Source organism: Hypanus sabinus, chromosome 17 (genome assembly GCF_030144855.1).
Source record: "Hypanus sabinus isolate sHypSab1 chromosome 17, sHypSab1.hap1, whole genome shotgun sequence".
Classification (NCBI taxonomy): Eukaryota; Metazoa; Chordata; class Chondrichthyes; order Myliobatiformes; family Dasyatidae; genus Hypanus; species Hypanus sabinus.
Window position 1 is genome coordinate 11242745 of NC_082722.1, and position 18545 is coordinate 11261289.

Consider the following 18545-nt stretch of genomic DNA (forward strand, 5'->3'; position numbering starts at 1 on the left):
CTTCATATTAACTGAAATGTGATAAACCTGTCAGACAACACCAAACAACTTAATGCAGATAATATGACAATGCAGTCAACTTAAATCCATAAATGTGCAACAAAACCCCTAAATAACCCACAATTCATTCTGTTAACAGTTAGGATTTGCTAACCAGTTATAATTGAGAAATTACTAATTTGTGAGGACAAATTATTTGGGGGGGGGGGGGGGGGGGACAGCACAGATGAGTATCATTGACCCAAAACATTAACTGTTTTCTGCTTCATAAATGTTGCCTGAACTGATTTTTTAAATTCACTTTCTTGAGAATTGAGGAAGGGGAGAAATAGTAACCAGTAGAAAAATAAGTAACTACTTGTATAAATCTAGTCACTAAACCTCATTAAATTACAACTTCTATGTTGTCACTACAAGAAAATTCATTGGCAACTCAGCTAGAAAGTGCCTAGCAGTTACACTACACCAGTTATACCACCTGCCATAAATCAACCAGGACCTCATTACAAGCAAGCATCCACTTTTCCCACCCCCTAGAGATTAGGATGACAAATCAGCCAGGAGCTGTCCACACACATGCCTTTATGCAGCATTTGAAAACCAGATGATTTTTAATTGTATCAGTTTTCCCACAATATTGTCTGACAAAAGGTTACCAGCATTAAAGGACAGTTCTTCCTGAACAAATGCTGCCTGATGGCATCTGGTGGATTCATTTTAGAGGCCCATGAAACTTAACTATCCAAACTAATTTCTTCTCACCCTTAATGCAAAAGCATTTCAGAAATTAAAATTTCTTAAGAGGGTGGGGACAAAGATAGTAAAGGTGTTCATTGTTGGAAATGTTGTTAAGTCAGACATTTTAATGTGGCCTATCAACAATAGGAGATGGTTGTTTTCAGCCTTCCTGTACAAGTGAAATCCATCTGCAAGCAAGTAATGACAATTGGAGAATTCCAAAATCTTAAACCACCAAAGGAAATGCAATAAACTTCCCAATTGGGATGATGTATAACAAGAGACATTCCTTCACAAGTGGAACTAAGTACTTGAGCTAAAAAAAAACGCCAAACAACCAAAAAGGATTAAAAACACAAACACGAGGAAATCTGCAGATGCTGGAAATTCAAGCAACACACACAAAATGATGGTGGAACGCAGCATCTATAGGAAGAAGCACTGCTGAAGTTTCGGGCCAAGACCCTTTGTCAGGACCAACTGAAGGATAGTAAGAGATTTGAAAGTAGGAGGGGGAGGGGAAATCCGAAATGATAGGAGAAGACAGGAGGGGTGGGGTGAAGCTAAGAGCTGGAAAGGATCATGGGACGGGAAGCCTAGGGAGAAAGAAAGGGGGAGGTGAGCACCAGAGAGAGATGGAGAGCAGACAAAGAGTGATGGGCAGAGAGAGAAAAAAAAGAGAAGGGGGGAAAATAAATCAGGGATGGGGTAAGGAGGAGAAAAGGGGCATTAATGGAAGTTAGAGAAACCAATGTTCATGCCATCGGGTTGTTGGAATATCGGGTGTTGTTCCTCCAACCTGAGTGGGGCTTCATCTTGACAGTAGAGGCGGCCACGGATAGACATATCAGAATGGCCATGGATATCATCTCTGTCCACCAAAGACAGGAACTCCCAGTGGCCACACATTTTAATTCCACATCCCATTCTGATGTCCATCCATGGCCTCCTCTACTGTCAAGAAGAAGCCACACTCAGGTTGGAGAAACAACACCTGATATTCCATCTGGGTAGCCTCCAACCTGATGGCATGAACATTGATTTTTCTAACTTCCATTAATGTCCCTCCTCCCCTTCTTACCCCATCCTTTATTATTCCCCCCCCCATTTCCTCTCTGCTCCTCTCACAATCATTCCTTGCCTATTCTTCATCTCTCTCTGGTGCTCCCCTCCCCTTTCTTTCTCCCTAAGCCTCCCGTCCCATGATCCTTTCCCTTCTCCAGCTCTGTATCCCTTCTGCCAATCAACTTTCCAGCTCTTAACTTCATTCCCCCCCCCCCCCATCTTCTCCTATCATTTAGGATTTCCCCCTCCCCCTTTCAAATTTCATACCATCTTTTCTCTCAGTTAGTCCTGATGAAGGGTCTTGGCCCAAAACGTCAACTGGACTTCTTCCTATTGATGTTGCCTGGCCTGCTGCATTCCACCAGCATTTTGTGTGTGTTACTTAACCAAAAAGGTTTGGTCAATTCCAAAAGTCGATCCAAATCTATTCTAAGTAACTTTTAAACGGACAAATGAGTACTCCATAAGCTTCAGTGTCACTGTACTTATCCACTGAGAAACATTTTTGAAGATCAGTTTGAACATGATACCAAGGAGTTCAATGAAAACTGTGCAGTAGGGCAAGACAGAAATTGGATAAATCAAAATATTTCATATACACATCTAGCAAATAACTTGTTTAAACTTAGACCAACTATATGCTTAACAATTAACATACACATTTACTTCAAGTTATTACCAGTTAGCAATTGGCTTGCACACATGGAAAGCAGCTGTGAGTAGGAAATGGAATAGGCCCAACTGTTGTGCCGTTCATCATTAAAACAGTTGAGCATAGCAAGTGTCTCCTGGTTACGCCCAGAAAAATGATGAAGCTGAAGACATCCTTAACAAATTCAAAAGAAGTAAACCTATATATAGATTTGAAGAAAATGCCTGAAGCACAACATTAAATTTAGTTCACCACCATGGGGTCCCCACTCTGCACAATCAATAAAACTACACAGCTGTGCAGCATGCAGTGGAAAAAGGTCACATGGAGCAAATGCAGCAAGGAAATCACAGTTTAAAATACTTAACTAGCCAAAACTATCAAAATTAGCAGCATATTCAGTTGTATTTATTAATTCACTCAAAAGCTCCTAGCATCAGGATATAGGTTAATGCCCAATGACTTCCCAATTATACAAATTGAGCTCTCCAGTCAGCAAAAGTGAGCAGAATCAGCCGGGTAGAATTGGTTTAGCAAGAGTAACACCATATGCAGGTAAACATGGCACCCCCTAGCCAAACAGCATACACAGCTACACTGTATCACTCTAGTCAGTCACTCTAGTATGTGTTTCATGTTTTCATTGAACTCACTTGCCAACCAAAATGTAACAACTTTTACTGATTTAAGGGCCAATTGTTGCCACTAGAAAGCAGTATTTTCTTCAAGCATCTGTCCCCCCCCCCCCCCCACCCCACCCACCCTCATGTATCTAAATGGCCAAATGAAGCCTTTGGGCAGGGACATTTTTGAGCTGGCCAACAATCTGTAGAAGTTTCTTACTGCCTTAAATACTTCCATTGTACTCAAATTCATGAAGTCGAGAACAATGTTGTAAATTTGTACTGGGATTGCTCTGTTTATTCACTAATGAAGTCTTGACCATTTAGATCACAAATTCAGTAACTCATTGTGATATTGTTAAAAAGCCAGAAAATCGATAGCTCCCGTACAAAAATTAACTATAACTATATTCACCAAGCATCTCCCATGACCAACTCCAAGCTGTGAACCGATACACAAAAAAAATGCAATTCGTGCAAAGGCATCATCTTGGCATTCAAATTCTTTAACATTTTTCAAACTTAATCTTCCTGATTAGCAACTTGTTCCCACTGAACCAGCCATGCCAACATCCTGCAACTTTAGCTCCATTTTGACCATAAGGTTCAAATGCCAGCTACCCTCCCACACAACTTTTACTGTCGCCATGATTTTCCATGAAGGAGGCCTGCTGAGAGATGTTGGATCTATGAGACATAATAGAAAGATGGAATAAATCCTTTGAAAAGAAATTTGAAGAAAAGAACACACTAATTGCTCTCTCTCTCCCCTACCACCGTCCTGCACCGAATCTTCAAACAAGTGCCAACTTACACTCTGAATCTTGGTTCATCACAAACATTAAACCAGAACAAAGTGATGGAAGCTTGATAAGAACAGAATAATTTTTTTCCACTAGCACCTTTCAAAAGGTACCACAAAAAAAGGGAGATTTGGTGAACTGAAAATGATTTAGGTGAACATCAGAATTACATTCAAAACCAGTTATTTGTATTGAGAGCTGAATATATAAATATTCTAATAAAAATTGTGCAGAAATTATTCTAGCATTAAATTGAGGATCCAAAGCAAATTCAATAATTCCAATAATCATAGGCCATCTTTCATTAGAGTAAATCCATAAATTAATTCAATTGATATCAGTTATTATAATCCAGTTCTTAGATTCTCTATGTAAAGTGAAATTGACTTCTATTTATTGTACTTATAATTTGGCATTTATATCTGCAAGACTTCTGTAAAATAAAGTATCACCTAAATTTTAGTTACTGTTGTAATATAGAAAAATGTGTGGGACAATTGAATAATATCACAAAAAAGCCACCACATAAGCTATTTTAATGATAACAAGTGAGAATCATTAGCCAAAGCTCTTCCGCTCTTGGAAGTGGCACAGGGTTTTTGGTTGCAGTGTGTGGAGATAACTTAATGCATCACCAGCACAGCCTGTGTGGCTTGCTTGTAATCAAAAGCCCAAGTGAATACTAGTTTCTAACCCAGGAGTATAATCACTAAAGAGAACCCATGTTAAAATTTTAAGTTACATAAAGGATATTTATAATAGTAGAACATTTAATAGTAGCTTTTAGATGGTAAATGAATAATCTATGCACAAAAACATGGGCAGATTATTCAGAAACCAATGCAATGATTTGAGGGAATTAAAGCAGACTTAAACCCACATTTCAATGAAAATGCTATCTATAACATGATCTGCTGTTTCAGAAAACTAGACCATCCAAATATTTATACAAATCATAACTTCAACCATTGAACTGTGCTGCAACTCCTGAAGCTAATGAGACCATGACCAGAAATTAATTATGTAAAACCTATGCAACACAAACCTAATACACTTTAACATGTTATTTATCAGAATGTCTGCATACCTGTGATTTTAAGGTGTGAATGCAATAGGTATTTATTCACAAAAAAATTAGGAGATAGATGAGCGTTTGCTGCCTGCTCCCATATACAAAGTTGCTTCCATCTTCATGAAGATTTTAATAATGCAGCATCCTACTGCTTTCTAAAGAACTGCATAGTTTCAGTCCTTAGAGCTAGCAGCTTTCTTTAAAACTGTTCTCCCTTGTTCTGCATTACCCACTGCCTCTCAAACCCTTCAAAATCTCACATTTCAATAGAATTACATCTTATTCTTCTAAAACTTCAACTGATAAGGGGCCTAATCCACTTACTGTTTCTTTAAACACCTTCAAGGGAAGTAAAATAATGAACTTTTCATCCCTTTAAGTAAAAGTAGCATGCACCAAGTACTCTAGGTGCTGTGCAAGTGTTGACATACAAGTTTGTTGCTCCTTCCCTTTTACAATGAAGACCAATTTGCTTCCCATAACTCAGTTACATGTACAAGGACACATGCCCCAATGTCTTTCATGTTAATCATTCTGCTTTACTATTCTTCCTAAGCTAAGTGAGTAGCTTCACAATTTCCTGAATTATCTTCCATCTGGTAAGTGTAATCTTCTGCAAATGAGATCCCATAATTTGCTTTCTCAGTAAATTTGACAATACATTCTGTATGAACTTTGATTGCAAGTTACACCATAGACTGTACTAATTAATGATTTCCCAACTTTCAAAGTTAATTATCCAGGCTGACTAATTAATAGAAAACAATCTTATTCATGTCAATACCTTGGATGAAGACCATATGGCACCTTATCAACTGCTTTTTAGAAGTCCAATTACAAGATATCTACTGGTTCCCACCTTTATCCTTCTTGCTTGTTATACCCTAAAAGAGCTGCGATGAACTTATCTAAAGCCATTTCCCTTTCAGAAAACCATATTCATCATTCGATTTTCTCGACATCCTGCTCGGGCTTTCTTAATGTTGGATTTCATCATTCACCCCCCACCCCACCACCAAAAAATGCAGGTCAATCAGCGTTTCTCTTATAGTGTGCACTTTACAATTTTTGGTAAATGACTTTCCCAAGATCCACAGATTTGGAAGACTGCACCTACTGAATCCAATATTTCTGGAGTCACTTCTTTAAGGTTCCATAACAAAGCCCATGGAATCTGTCTGCTGTTATGTCGCTGGATGCCCAGTGGGTTTCATCCATCAAGTGAGGGGAAATAAATTTTCTCCCCCTCCCTCTTGCCCATGGCTTTCTACCACTGTTTTTAAAAAAACGACACATCTCCAGCTATGAAGACAAACATATTTGTTCCATCTCTAACAATTCCTATTTGCTATAAATTCTTGTCCTACAAAAAGACAAATGCTTACCTCAGCCGCTCTGCAGATCTTTGTAGCATTCTATTTTTAGTTTTCTTGCTAGTTTCTCAAACTAATTTCATCCTCAATTTCAACTTAATTTTTCCTAGTTTCTAAAATCAATTCCACAAATCTCTGCAAGATTGTGTAACTTCCTTTTCAACTTGATGCCATTTTTGATTAGCCACGTGTGGAACACCCTTCAGTCCTCCAACAATTAACAAATCCTAATAACATCTGCAAATAATACTGAAGGACGCCACTACTCAAATAATGACAGAATTAATCAATCATGGTTCAGGTTCTAAGATCAACACTGGTCAGAAATGCACTACTGTGGTCAGCCCTGCTCTAAAATCTTACCAAGAAGAATACTAAAGCCAACATCCAACCCCCCAAAAATGTAGCTAAATCTTAGAGAGAAAAAAATAACTCAATTGTTTCACCCATGGGAGTACCAGAAACATAGAAAAATGAACACCAAACATATTCAAGTACTTCTTACAACCACCGATATGAAGCATGTTGAAATGTTCATGACTTTATAGTAGCATACTAACTTAAACTAAAACTAATCTGGGAGCTGTTTGAAGTTTTTTCTTCAGCCTTTTAAGTCTTCCCAATAACCCTGGACATTTGCCCTTTGGATTTCAGTGAAAAGCACCCTTGAAATGGGGTTATGTACCGAATGTAGTTTCTCATCTAGATTCTGAAGCACTCCCTACAAAAATTACCTAATTCCAATAACCAAACCCATTATTTATGTAGCGTACGCTAAATAGTTGGGTACTTTTTCTCTATTTTGGTTGGAAAATATTCGTTTATAAACAATTAGATAACAGCCAATTGATATCGTGCTCTCGCTTAAAGCGAGTTAACAGTGAACGGTGAAGGTTGTTCCAAGAGTGATCTGCGAAGGGGGACAAAGCCCTTTCGCTTGCAGCATGCAAAACATGAATGGATCTAATTGCTTTATCGCACGCTCTGACTCAGCCCGCCCAACAGCAGGCACCATTTTCTTCTCGAAAAACAAGCCGAGCAACCCTAGATTGGAAGGGAAGGAGGGCACGTGTACGCGCACACATGCCAAATCTTAAAAAAAAAATCAAGACTTTTTAAAAATTCTCCAGGGCGCTGAATTAAATTATTTCCGACCGGACGACATGCCAGGACGAATCGATACGCTATTGATATGTTGTGGCAGGGACATGAATGGAAACGGCGCATCACTAGCTCGTGATGAGGAACATGGCCTGCTACACTAAACTGTTGTTGCTCCCATACCACGTTTTCCAAAACACATTGTTTCAAGGTGGCACATTAACGAACTGACACCATCGAAGGAGAATGGTCGGCGTCTTTAATCGTGGCTAGGAAAATAAAATTACCAAAATAAAATCAAGATCAATCAAATATATTTTAGGATTAAAGTCTTAAAAATGTTCGCATTTTATGAGTGAAAACACACTGTTGGCAATTTTTTTCTGGTTAAAACTTAAATTACATTGCTGAATTTTAACATACTTCGACATGAAAAATCATAATTGTCGGAATTTATAACCAAAGGTAAAAAATATCGTTGAAACGAAAATATCGAGCGATACATATCGTTATCGCACTAAAGAATTTGAATTCGACTACAAATCCCACGGAAAGACATTGCCTGCAAATTGGGTTTGCTTGTAACTTTTTGAGACAAATACTAACAAACGACGGATGCAATGATTGAATGAATCATTGTTATCTTTGTGAACACTTTCGTGGATCGATCTGCAAGCAAAGTAGTGTCATCGCAACATTTTTGGGGGAAAAAAGTAAACGAATAACTCTGTTTAACGCTGGGCATGGAACACTAAACACGTTGAATAAAAACTTCTACAGAAATCAAATTTGCTTATTTGAAAGTATAATTAAAGCCGTCCTGAAGGGTCTCGACCCGAAACGTCGACTGTTTATATATTTCTAGAGATGCTGCCTAAGTGCCTCCCGCAATTTGCGTGTGTTAATGAAAACTTAGCTCGTCCCAAACGTTTAACATTCTGTGACTTCCCGATATGAAAAGTATACAATACCGCGAATATAGCTATTGATGACACGGGTTTACTTGATACAAATACGAAAAATTAAAATGACAGCAAATAAAACTTCATTAATGAAGGATTGAATGACGATTTCGTAAATCAAGTGCTAAAATTCCACCAATTCTTATCAAAATTCCGATTTGAAGAATGCACACCTTAGCTTTGTTTGCAAGTGTAGAACTATTTTGCCCCCAATGCCCGAGCTGACCCCAGACCTACTTGGTTGTCGTGGTGCTGGCAGTAGCTGAGCCGGTCATGTGCGAGCGGCAGGCTGGCGAACGGCTGCTGGTTGTAATGGTGCTGCCTGAAGCGCTGGATGACATGCTCCTTGGTGAGCCGGACCCGCTGGTGCGCCCGGACACAGTGATCGCACAGGTATTCGGCGCAGTCCATGCAGCGGGAGGTCACCGGCGCGCCTTCGTCGCAGGAGCTGCAGCCCGACTGCGAGCCCTTGGCGCGGCTCCGCCGCTGCACGCCTCCGTCCAATTCGTCCTCGGCTGCCGACACCACGTCAAGCAGGTTGTTGAGCAGCAGCAGGTCGGCGGGCAGCCCGTCATTGTCGGCGGCCGGCATGCGGCTGTCGCAGATGGGGCAGGCCAGGTCGGGAGGCCCGCACGAGTTGGCCGAGGAGGAGGAGGAAGAGGAGGAGGAAGACGCGGCGGGAGGCGAGGGCTCGGCCTCGGGCCGGACACGGTGAGGGGCTGGCCCTCCGTTGTTGTTGCTGCTAGGGCCCCCGGGCCGCCGTCGCCTGCCGCCGTGAGCTTCTAGGCAGGCCTGACAGAAGGAGTGGCGACAAGGCAGTAGCCGCAGCTCGTCAGCCGGGCTGGAACGGGAGCGTGACCCGGGGCCCCGGGCGCAGCAGAGGCCGCACTGCTGCTGCTGCGGCGGAGGTAGCGACTCCTGTCGCGGCGGCGGCGCTTCGGGTCGGGCTGGGCCTAGGCCCTGCTGCTCCTGGCACGGCGGCGGCTGCTGCTGCTGCTCCTGGCCGCAGAACGGTGCGGCCATGGCGGCCTCGGAGCGCTGGTAGCAGCGCGGGTAGAAGTGGCCCTGGGCCAGCTCGGCCGGCCGGGAGGGCAGCCGCTCCGCTTCCTCAGCGAGAACCGCTCCTCTGTGCAGCGAGCGAGATAGCCACATTGACGGGCCGGCGGGGGCTCATATTCCCCCCGCGGAGGCGCCGTGTGCGGGGTGGCCCGCGGAGGGCAGGGCAAGGCCGAGCCGGGACAGTGGGGGTTCCCCTCCCCTCCCACCCCACCCACCCCCCAAACTCCAATCGACCCCTAGGTCCCCCACTCCTCGGTGACACCTCCCCCCCCCCTCAGCGTCGTCCCCGGCCGCCGCCTCGCCCCGGCGCACGCTCCATTCTCTCGCGCTTTCCCTCTCGAGCAGCAGCTCCGGCCACCTCGCGCGCCCGCTTCTTTTTTCCCCCTTTCCAGCCGGCTTGCATTCTAACGTCGGGCGGGGCGCCGTCGCTGATGTCACCACGTAACTCCTCCTTAGCGTCAGGTGTGAGCGACAGAGCGTAACCGGCCTGCTGTCTCAGCGTCCATTCATTATTTAAAAAATATAAACCATTCATAATATCTGAGAGGAGATTATCTGAGAGGACACTGGCATCTTCGTTCGGAGCGGCCCTCGCTGTGCTGGACATGTACTGTGGCAATGCTAAACTGAGCGGGGGTTGGGGGGGGAGGTGTCACTGCTCGTTTCTTTGTTGCAAGAAACCAGCGGCGAGAGAATAATTCAATCTCATACACCAATTTCAGAAAGAAAAATCGCATATCCCAGATGTTGGAAATCTGGCGCAACACACAAAGCGCTGGAGGAACTTAGCGGGCCAGGCAGCATCTGGAGAGAATTGGACGAACCCTATATTTGCTGGGTTCCTGTTTACTTGACAAATATCTTCATCTTCAACTCTCATGAGCTTTCTCTCATTCTATTTTACCAATAAGCACACACAAGAATCATGAAAACATACATGTACACTCCATGTAAGTGGGATTGAGTTTTTCTGTCCTCTGTTACCCTTCACTCCAGCACCTTGAGTATAGAAGCAACTATGTCCCATTTCCTCATACTCAATTTTCAGATTTGTAGATTACAGAACACATCCAACTGGCATCATATATGATCTAGTATGTAACCAAAGACTCTATCTAGCAAATTTCTACTGATGTACTATGGAGAGTATTCTAACTGGTTTCATCACCGTCTCATATGCAGAGGCCACTGCATAGGATTGGAAGAAAACTGCAGTGAGTTGCATAGTCAGCCAGCTCCATCATGGGCACTAGCCTTCCCAGCATCAAGGACACCTTCAAAAGACGATGCCTCAAAATGGTGGCATCCTTCATTAAGGCAACACACCACCCAGGAAATGACCTCTTCTCATGGCTACCATCAAGGAGGAGATACAGGACCCAAGTATTTCATCTCATGTCCCATGTGGTGACTTTTAGACTTGCAACAGCCAATGGACTGGGGTGGGTAGAATCCTTTTCCCAGATTTTATTTAAGAATGTCCTGAACAGATCATTGCAGGTAGGATATTCTTCCTACAATGATGTGGCTGGAACTGTCCTTGCAACATTCTACGCCACTTGTTGGCACATCTCACTCCTGTACGCCCTCTTGTCAACACCTGAGATTCTACCAACAATGGTTGTATTGTCAGCAAATTTATAGATGGTATTTGAGCTATGCCTAGCCACACAGTCATATGTATATAGAGAGCAGAGTGGGTTAAACACACACCCCGGAGGTGAACTAGTGTTGATCATCAGCAAGGAGGAGATGTTATCACCAATTCACACAGATTGTGGTCTTTCTGTTAGGAAGTCGAGGATCCAATTGCAGCGGAAGGTACAGAATACTAGGTTCTGCAACTTCTCAATCAGGGTTGTGGGAATGATGGCATTAGATGCTGAGCTATAGTCAATGAACAGCATCCTGACGTAGGTGTTTGTGTTGTCCAGGTGGTCTAAAGCCGTGTGGAGAGCCACTGAGATTGTGTCTGCCATTGACCTATTGTGGTGATAGGCATATTGCAATGGATCCCAGTTCTTGCTGAGGCAGGAGTTCATTCTATTCATGAGCAACCTCTCAAAGCATTTCATCACTGTTGATGTGAGTGCTACACATCACATTCACCTGCTGAGGTCTTAGGTCTCCCTCTCTCACCCACCCATCTACCTTCTCCCTCGCCTGGCTTCAGCTATCACTTCCAGCTCGTACTCCTTCCCTCCCTTACTTTATTGTTCTAGCTTCTGCCCATTTCCTTTCCAAGACTCCTGCACCTCCTGCCCGATGGTAGCAGCGAGAATAGAGGGAGATGGGTTCAAATGCAAGCAGATGGGATGGGTTCAGGTGGGGGATCTTGGCTAACATTGAGAAGGACAAGGGTTTGCTTTCCACTCTGCTTTAACCTGGGTCGATGTTTTAATCAGTGTGAAGTAATGGAGCTGAGCATGGGTTCATTTTCTGCTCATGGGCCTCAACACAGCATTTGCCACCAGTGATGGCTGCCCCGGCAATAGCCGTACTTGCAGTCACAAGAGTCAAGTTCACCTTCTAATTCAGGAGATTGTAAAGTCATTAGTTTGTTTAGACTGTTTAAAAAATATACTTTTAAAGGGAAATGCAGACTGCAGTGATCATAATTCAGAAGAAGAATAGCAAGTAGAGTATCCTGTAGTTTTGTGAGCTGCCTGCACAAACGTTGCCGTATATTGCCAGTGCGATCTTGAAACATTCAATCAAATGGCTTATTTTACATTTCTAAATATCATAATCATACCTTCTGTATTAAAGAGTAGGAATGATAACAATGATATCTGAGATCCAATGTGTACAACCAAAATGATCTGGAGCTTATCACAATTCTTTTTGTGGACATCCTCCACATGACCATAACAGTAGCACATGGTCCATGGTCCCTCAATGCCATCTCTTTAATCAAGAAAGCACAACACTTCCTGTGGAAATTGAGGCTCCCCCCCCCACCATCCCCACCATTTTAACCAATTTTTACAGGATCACCATCGAGTGTGTCCTGACTAGTTGCATCACCATCTGGTATGTGAATTGCAAGGCATCTGACAGCAAATCCCCAGGATTGTGAAGACTGCAGAGAGGATCATTTCTTAAAACCAGAGGACTGTGGCTGCTCATGTAGCCCCTGGTGTGGTACACTACTACAATAATTGAGGGGCTTCCTCATTCAGTACAGCCACTTCCCATTCAGTCATGGAAGAACCCTATGCAGTAGTCCTTCCCAGCTAAGCTCTTGTTGTGGCTGCTCCAAACTTCAGTGTGTCCCTTCAGCACGTTCTCCTCCAGCTTGAACAGTGCCAGTCAGCAGCATGTGTCTATGACATCTGGATGTGCTGGCAGACCAACAAGTTTCAGGCTGGTCAAAGGACGCCTTTGATAAACTTACAGCATCAGGATATTCATTTCTACGTGTGTCCCTGGGAACAGCCCTTAGATCAGAGAGTCTTCTATCATGCACCTGCTCAGGACACAGGCTCTTTCAGCTTCCACTACATCCAAAAGAAATGTCAAGCAGGATCAAAATAGCATCAGTTTTGGTATAGTCCAAATACTCTCTCTTTACTCGAGTTCCAGGTCCACATTAGAGACATGACTGCAAATAAAATACTCCTATGGGAGTAAACACAAAAGATTCTGTTGATGCTGAAAATCCAGAGAAACACACACAAAATGCTGGAGGAACTCAGCAGGTTAAATTAGTAATCAAACAGCCAACTAAATTAATGCCCTCTACAAACATACTATCCATATCCTTCCACTTTCTTCACGTTCATGTGCCTATCTAAATGTCTCTTAAAAGTCTCTGACATATCAGCCTCTATCTATTACCCAAGGCAGCACATTCCAGGCACCCACTACTCACTGTTTAAAAGAACTTGCCCATCTTATCACCTTTAAAAATACCCCCTTTCACCTTAAATGCACATCCACTGGTATTAGGTGTTTAAACCCTGGGAAAAAGATGCTGTCAGTCTACTTGATATATGCCTCTTATAATCTTATAAACCTCTATCCGATCGCCAGAGAAAACAACCCAAGTTTATTCAACTTTTTGTTATAGCAAATGAAGTCTAATCCAAGCCGTATCCTGGTAAACATCTTCTGCGTCTTCTCCAAAACTTCGACATTCTTCCCATAATGGGGTGACAAGAAGTGTATGCAATTCTCAAGATGAGGCCTAACTAGAGTTTTTAATGGTGAAATATAACTTCTTGACTTTTGAACTCTATGCCTCAACTAATAGAGGCAAGCATGCCATATGCTTTCTCAATCACGCTGTCAACCTATGTAACCACTTTCAGAGAGCCATGAACCTGGACCCCAAGATCCCGCTGTTACAGGTCTTGTACTGTCTCTTTTCATTTGACCTATCAAGGTGCAATGCTTCACACTTGGCTGAGCTAAACTCCATCTGCCATTTCTCCATCCATATCTTCAAATGATCTTTTCCCTTTGTATTCTTTGCCAGTCAATGCCAGTCATTGACAATACCACCAACCTTTGTATCACCTGCAAACATACTAACCCACCCATCTATATTTTCATTCCAGTCATAAAATACATTACAAACAGCAGAGGTCCTAGTACAGATCCCTGCAGAACACCACTAATCACAGATCTCCAAGTCAGTTCTGAATCCAAACAGCCGAGTTACCATGGATCCCAAGCATCTTAATCTTCTGGAATGAACCTCTCATGAAGGACCTAGTTTAAAGCTTTACTAAAAGCCATATAGACAATATGTACAGCTCTACCTTCATCAATCACCCTTGTCACCTCATCAAAAAACTCAATTAAGTTAATAAGACATGACTTTTTGCTGTTTGTGTGATTTGTTAATTTTTTTCTGAACCTTGAGTGTTTGATGTTTTCTTTGAACAGGTTCCATGGTGTTTCTTTGTTTCATGGCTGCCTGCAAGAAGACACATCTCAGGGTTGTATGTTGCATACATACTTTGATAATAAATGTACTTTGAATCTTTGAATACTGGAACAATATTAGTTATTTGCCAGTCCTTCAGGATTTTGCCTGTAGCTAGAGAGGACTCGAAGATATTGGCCAAGGCCCCAGCAATCTCTTCTCTTGCCTCTCTCAATAATCTGGGGTACATCCCATCAGGCTCTGGGGACTTATCCATCTTAATGCTCTTTACGTAACACAACTCCACCTCCTTCATTACCACAAGATGCCCTAGCATATCAATACTCTTAACACCGATCTCCCTATCCTCCACATCCTCCTCTTTGGTAAATACTGATATAAAGTACTCACTAAGGACTTCACCCACTACCTCTGCATCCAAGCAAATGTTCGTCTCCCCCACCCTTTATCCTTGAATGGTCCTGCTCTCTCCCTAGTTGTCTTCTTACTCTTGCTATATGTATAGAACGTCTTGGGATTCTCCTTAATCCTACTTGCCCCAGACTTTTCATGTCCTTCCACCCCCCCCTCCCCCTGCCAGCTTTCCTAATTCCCTTCTTCAGTTCTTTTCTGGCTTCATTTTAATCCTCAAGGGCTCTGTAAGATTCTAGCTTCCTAAGCTTTACATACTTTCCTATAGGTTCTTGACTAAATTCATCACCTTTCTTGGCATCCAAGATTCTCTTCCCTTGCCATTCTGGTCCTTCCTTCTGACTGGAACACACTTGTCCAGTACTCTGTGAAGTTGGTAGTTAAACACCCTCCACATGTCAGATGTGGACTTGCTGAAATACAACTGTTCCTAATTAACTCTCCCTAGTTCCTGCCTAATGCTCTCATAATTTGCTCTGCTTCAATTTAATACACTCCCACAAGGTCCATATTTATCATTATCTATAGATATCTTAAAACATAAGGAGTTGTGGTTACTATTCCCTAACAGCTCACCCACTGTACGGGCCAGGTTTATTACCCAACACCAGTTCTATTGCAGCCCTTCCTCTTGTTGAACAATCTAGATATTGAATTAAGAAACCCTTCTGAAGGCACCCAATAAATTCTGTCCCTTCTGAACATCTTGCACTTAGAAGATCCTAGTTTATATTAGGGAAGTTGAAGTCCTCTATGAAAACAATCCTATTGTTTCTTAATATCCTGGTGACCATTGGGGCTCTGTAGTACAATCCCATCAGTGTGATTGCACACCTCCTATTTTTAAGTCCTACTCATATAGTCAGTGGATGAGTTCTCCATTATGCCTTCCCCTCCCTCTCTAGCTTTTCTAAAACATTGAAGAATGGGATATTAAACATCATTTCCTGTCCTCTTTCAGCCAAGTCTCTGTAATGGCCACAACATTATAGTCCCATGTACTGATCCATTCTCTAACTTCATCACTTATGCCCACAATACCCCTAGCATTAAAATATACACATTTCAAACCATACATCCCAACATATATGTATATTACTTTGTTCCTCCCTTCTTCTACCTTCCTCTCCATTCCTCTACTTTCTGACCTGGTGCTCTGTTTCCTATCCTTCTGCCAAATTAGCTCAAACCTCTCCAAGCTGCTCTAGCAAACTTCCCAGCCAGGAATTGAATCCCCTCCAGTTCAGGTGAAAATAGTCCCTCTTGAAGAGGTTACAATGATTCAATAATTTGAAACCCTGCCACCTGCACCAGTTCCTCAGCCACTCATCCATTGTACTATCATCCTGTTCCTGCCTTGATTAGCATGTAGCACTGGGAGTAATCCAGAGATTACTATCTTGGAGATCCTGCTCTTCAGCCTCTTCCCTACCTCCCTATAATCACTGCACAGGACCTAGTTCTCTTGGTGTAGGACCTGCATCTCTCTTGGAGCAGTCTGACTGGTCTTGAATCTCTCTTGACTAAACAAGAATTTCAAGACTGCTGTATAGCATCCTCCTCCTTCATCTTGGAGGAGATGTCCCTCCTCCTTCTTTTTCTCTAATGGTCCACTCTCCTCTCCTATCAGAATCCTCCTTCTTCAGCCCTTTACCCTTTCCACCTATCACCTCCCAGCTTCTCACTTCATCTCCCCCCTTTCCCACCCATCTATTGTACATTCTCCTCACCTGGATTCACCTATCGCCTGCTAATACTCCTTCCTGTCCCCCCTACTTCTTGTTCTGTCTTCTTCCCCTTTCTGTCAAATCCTGAAACATCAACTGTTTCCTCTATTTCCTCCCTTGATGCTGCCTGACCTGCTGAGTTCCTCCAGTATTTTGTATGTACTGTGATGCAGCATGTCTGACATCTAGTGCCAGAGGAGGAGAAATATGCTCCAATTAAGTACTGAAATGATATTGTGATATGTTTCAGATATTGTCTTTGGTTCCTGACACAAATTCCATTCACTAGATACTGTTGTCATTCTCTCTGGCAACTGACTGAGTTGGTGATTTCAGAAAGAGGTGGAGGTTAGTCCTGTTTACATCAACTGTGGTCAAGAGGTTGTCACATGAACACAATCACAGGAGACACACCCTTGTAAGAAGAGGCCCGTTCAACTCCATATTACATAATATTTTATATGCCAAAGATCAAAGATAACAACAGGACAATTCTATAGATACAAAGCAGCTACAATGCTTCCTTTGAATTACATATAGTTTTCAAACACTTCCTTCTTCACACCAACACCTTATAAATGTTAATCAGCATTGTCTGGTTTGCAATCAACTCCAGCATGCAGCTCCAGGTATACTATTATTCAGGACTGCATTTTAAATTCAATCTATAATCCACATTCAGGTCTGAAGACCGGCTGCTGGAGAAATTAATATTGGCTGCATACCCTAACTCCAGAATATTCCCTAACAAAGAGGATTGAAAGTTTCAGATTCCTAGGAATGAACATCACCAATAGCCTGTCCTGGTCCAACCATGTAGACTCCACAGACAAAAAAGCTCACCAACACCTCTACTTCAGGGTGCAGAGAAATTTGAAACATCCCCTTTACTTTCTATCGATGCACCATAGACAACATCCCATCCGTATACATCACAGCTTTGCCCCGACCACAAAAAAACAAGACAGTTGTGGACACAGCTCAGCACACCACAGAAAACAGTCTGCCCCTATGGATTCTGTCCATACTCTTCACTGCTTCCATAATCAAAGATATCACCCATCCCACACATTCTCTCTTCTCCCTCTTCCATCATGCAGAAGATACTTGAAAGGGCATACCAACAGGCTCAAGGATATCCTACATCCCACTGTAGGACAGTTCCCTAGTACAATAGAATCTTCTCTGTGGATTGTCACCTTGTCATGGTGGAGAAGCTTGTGTGGTCCTGAGATCCCGAAAGCAAAGCCGTCTGGAGCTATGCTCCTGGTAGGGTCACCCATGGCGGTAAGGTCGAGGATGAGGTCCCTGACAAAGAACAATCCAACCAAGACCTCAACGGTGGAACAGGTGGACGAAGTTACTTCGAACTCAATGGCTGTGAAGACGGGTGAAGGCTGCAACAAATCCATCAGCTCCAATCGCCGTGGTTTCCATGCCATTGGAATCAGTTGGTTGATTTGTGAAGTATCGTGTGCTTCTTGGAGTGCAACATCAAGTAGGCATTTTAAAAATACACGCACAGGTGTCTTCGCTCTGTGGAAATGGAACGAAGACCATCATTCTCGACCTCGAGGGATAGCCACGACGACGATTATAATAGAATGGACTTTTGACCTCATTATAAATGCACTTTACTGTCGACCTGCACTGCACTTTCTCCGTAATTGTATCATTTCATTCTGCAACCTATTATTGTTTCTTCTTGTACAAGTTCAAAGTACTGATACAATAAATTGATCTACGGTATGCAGGACAGGTTTTTCATGTCACAAACAAGAGATCCTGCAGATACTGCAAATCCAGAGCGACACACACAAAGTGCTGGAGGAATTCAACAGGTCAGACAGCATCTATGAAGGTGAATAAAAAGTTGATGTTTTAGGCCAAGATCATTCACCAGGCCTGTTGATGGGTCCAATATCCTTATAACCAGGTTTGCTAGGGCTGTTTGGGAGACTTCAAACTAAGTTGGAGAACCGGAGTAATAGGGCTAAGGATGGGGCAGTGGTTATCCAAGTCAATGTTAGTGAGACTGTGAGGAAGGAAGGAAAGATAGATGAAG

At 42.8% G+C, this 18545-nt stretch overlaps 2 protein-coding genes across 3 annotated transcripts in view; one reads left to right on the forward strand and one right to left on the reverse strand.

Moving 5' to 3' along the window:
• The window catches only part of trim71 (tripartite motif containing 71, E3 ubiquitin protein ligase), a 48244-nt gene extending 38555 nt beyond the window's left edge, over window positions 1-9689 (reverse strand). The window contains exon 1 of the mRNA XM_059992540.1: window positions 8627-9689. Within this exon, the coding sequence (XP_059848523.1) occupies window positions 8627-9541 (915 nt within the window). The 5' untranslated portion in view covers window positions 9542-9689. The remainder of the gene's footprint in view (window positions 1-8626) is intronic.
• On the forward strand, window positions 8969-18359 carry LOC132406689 (uncharacterized). Of its 2 annotated transcripts, none has more exons than XM_059992544.1 (2): window positions 8969-9100; window positions 14342-18359. In XM_059992544.1, the coding sequence occupies exon 2, from the start codon at window positions 17261-17263 to the stop codon at window positions 18218-18220; it is 960 nt and encodes a 319-aa protein (XP_059848527.1). In that variant the 5' UTR covers window positions 8969-9100; window positions 14342-17260; the 3' UTR covers window positions 18221-18359. The 2 variants fall into 2 exon arrangements, 1 of the variants encoding a protein (XP_059848527.1); XR_009516222.1 differs by lacking the exon at window positions 14342-18359 and adding an exon at window positions 10171-10612 and having other exon boundaries at window positions 8970-9100.
• The last annotated feature ends 186 nt before the right edge of the window (window positions 18360-18545 follow it).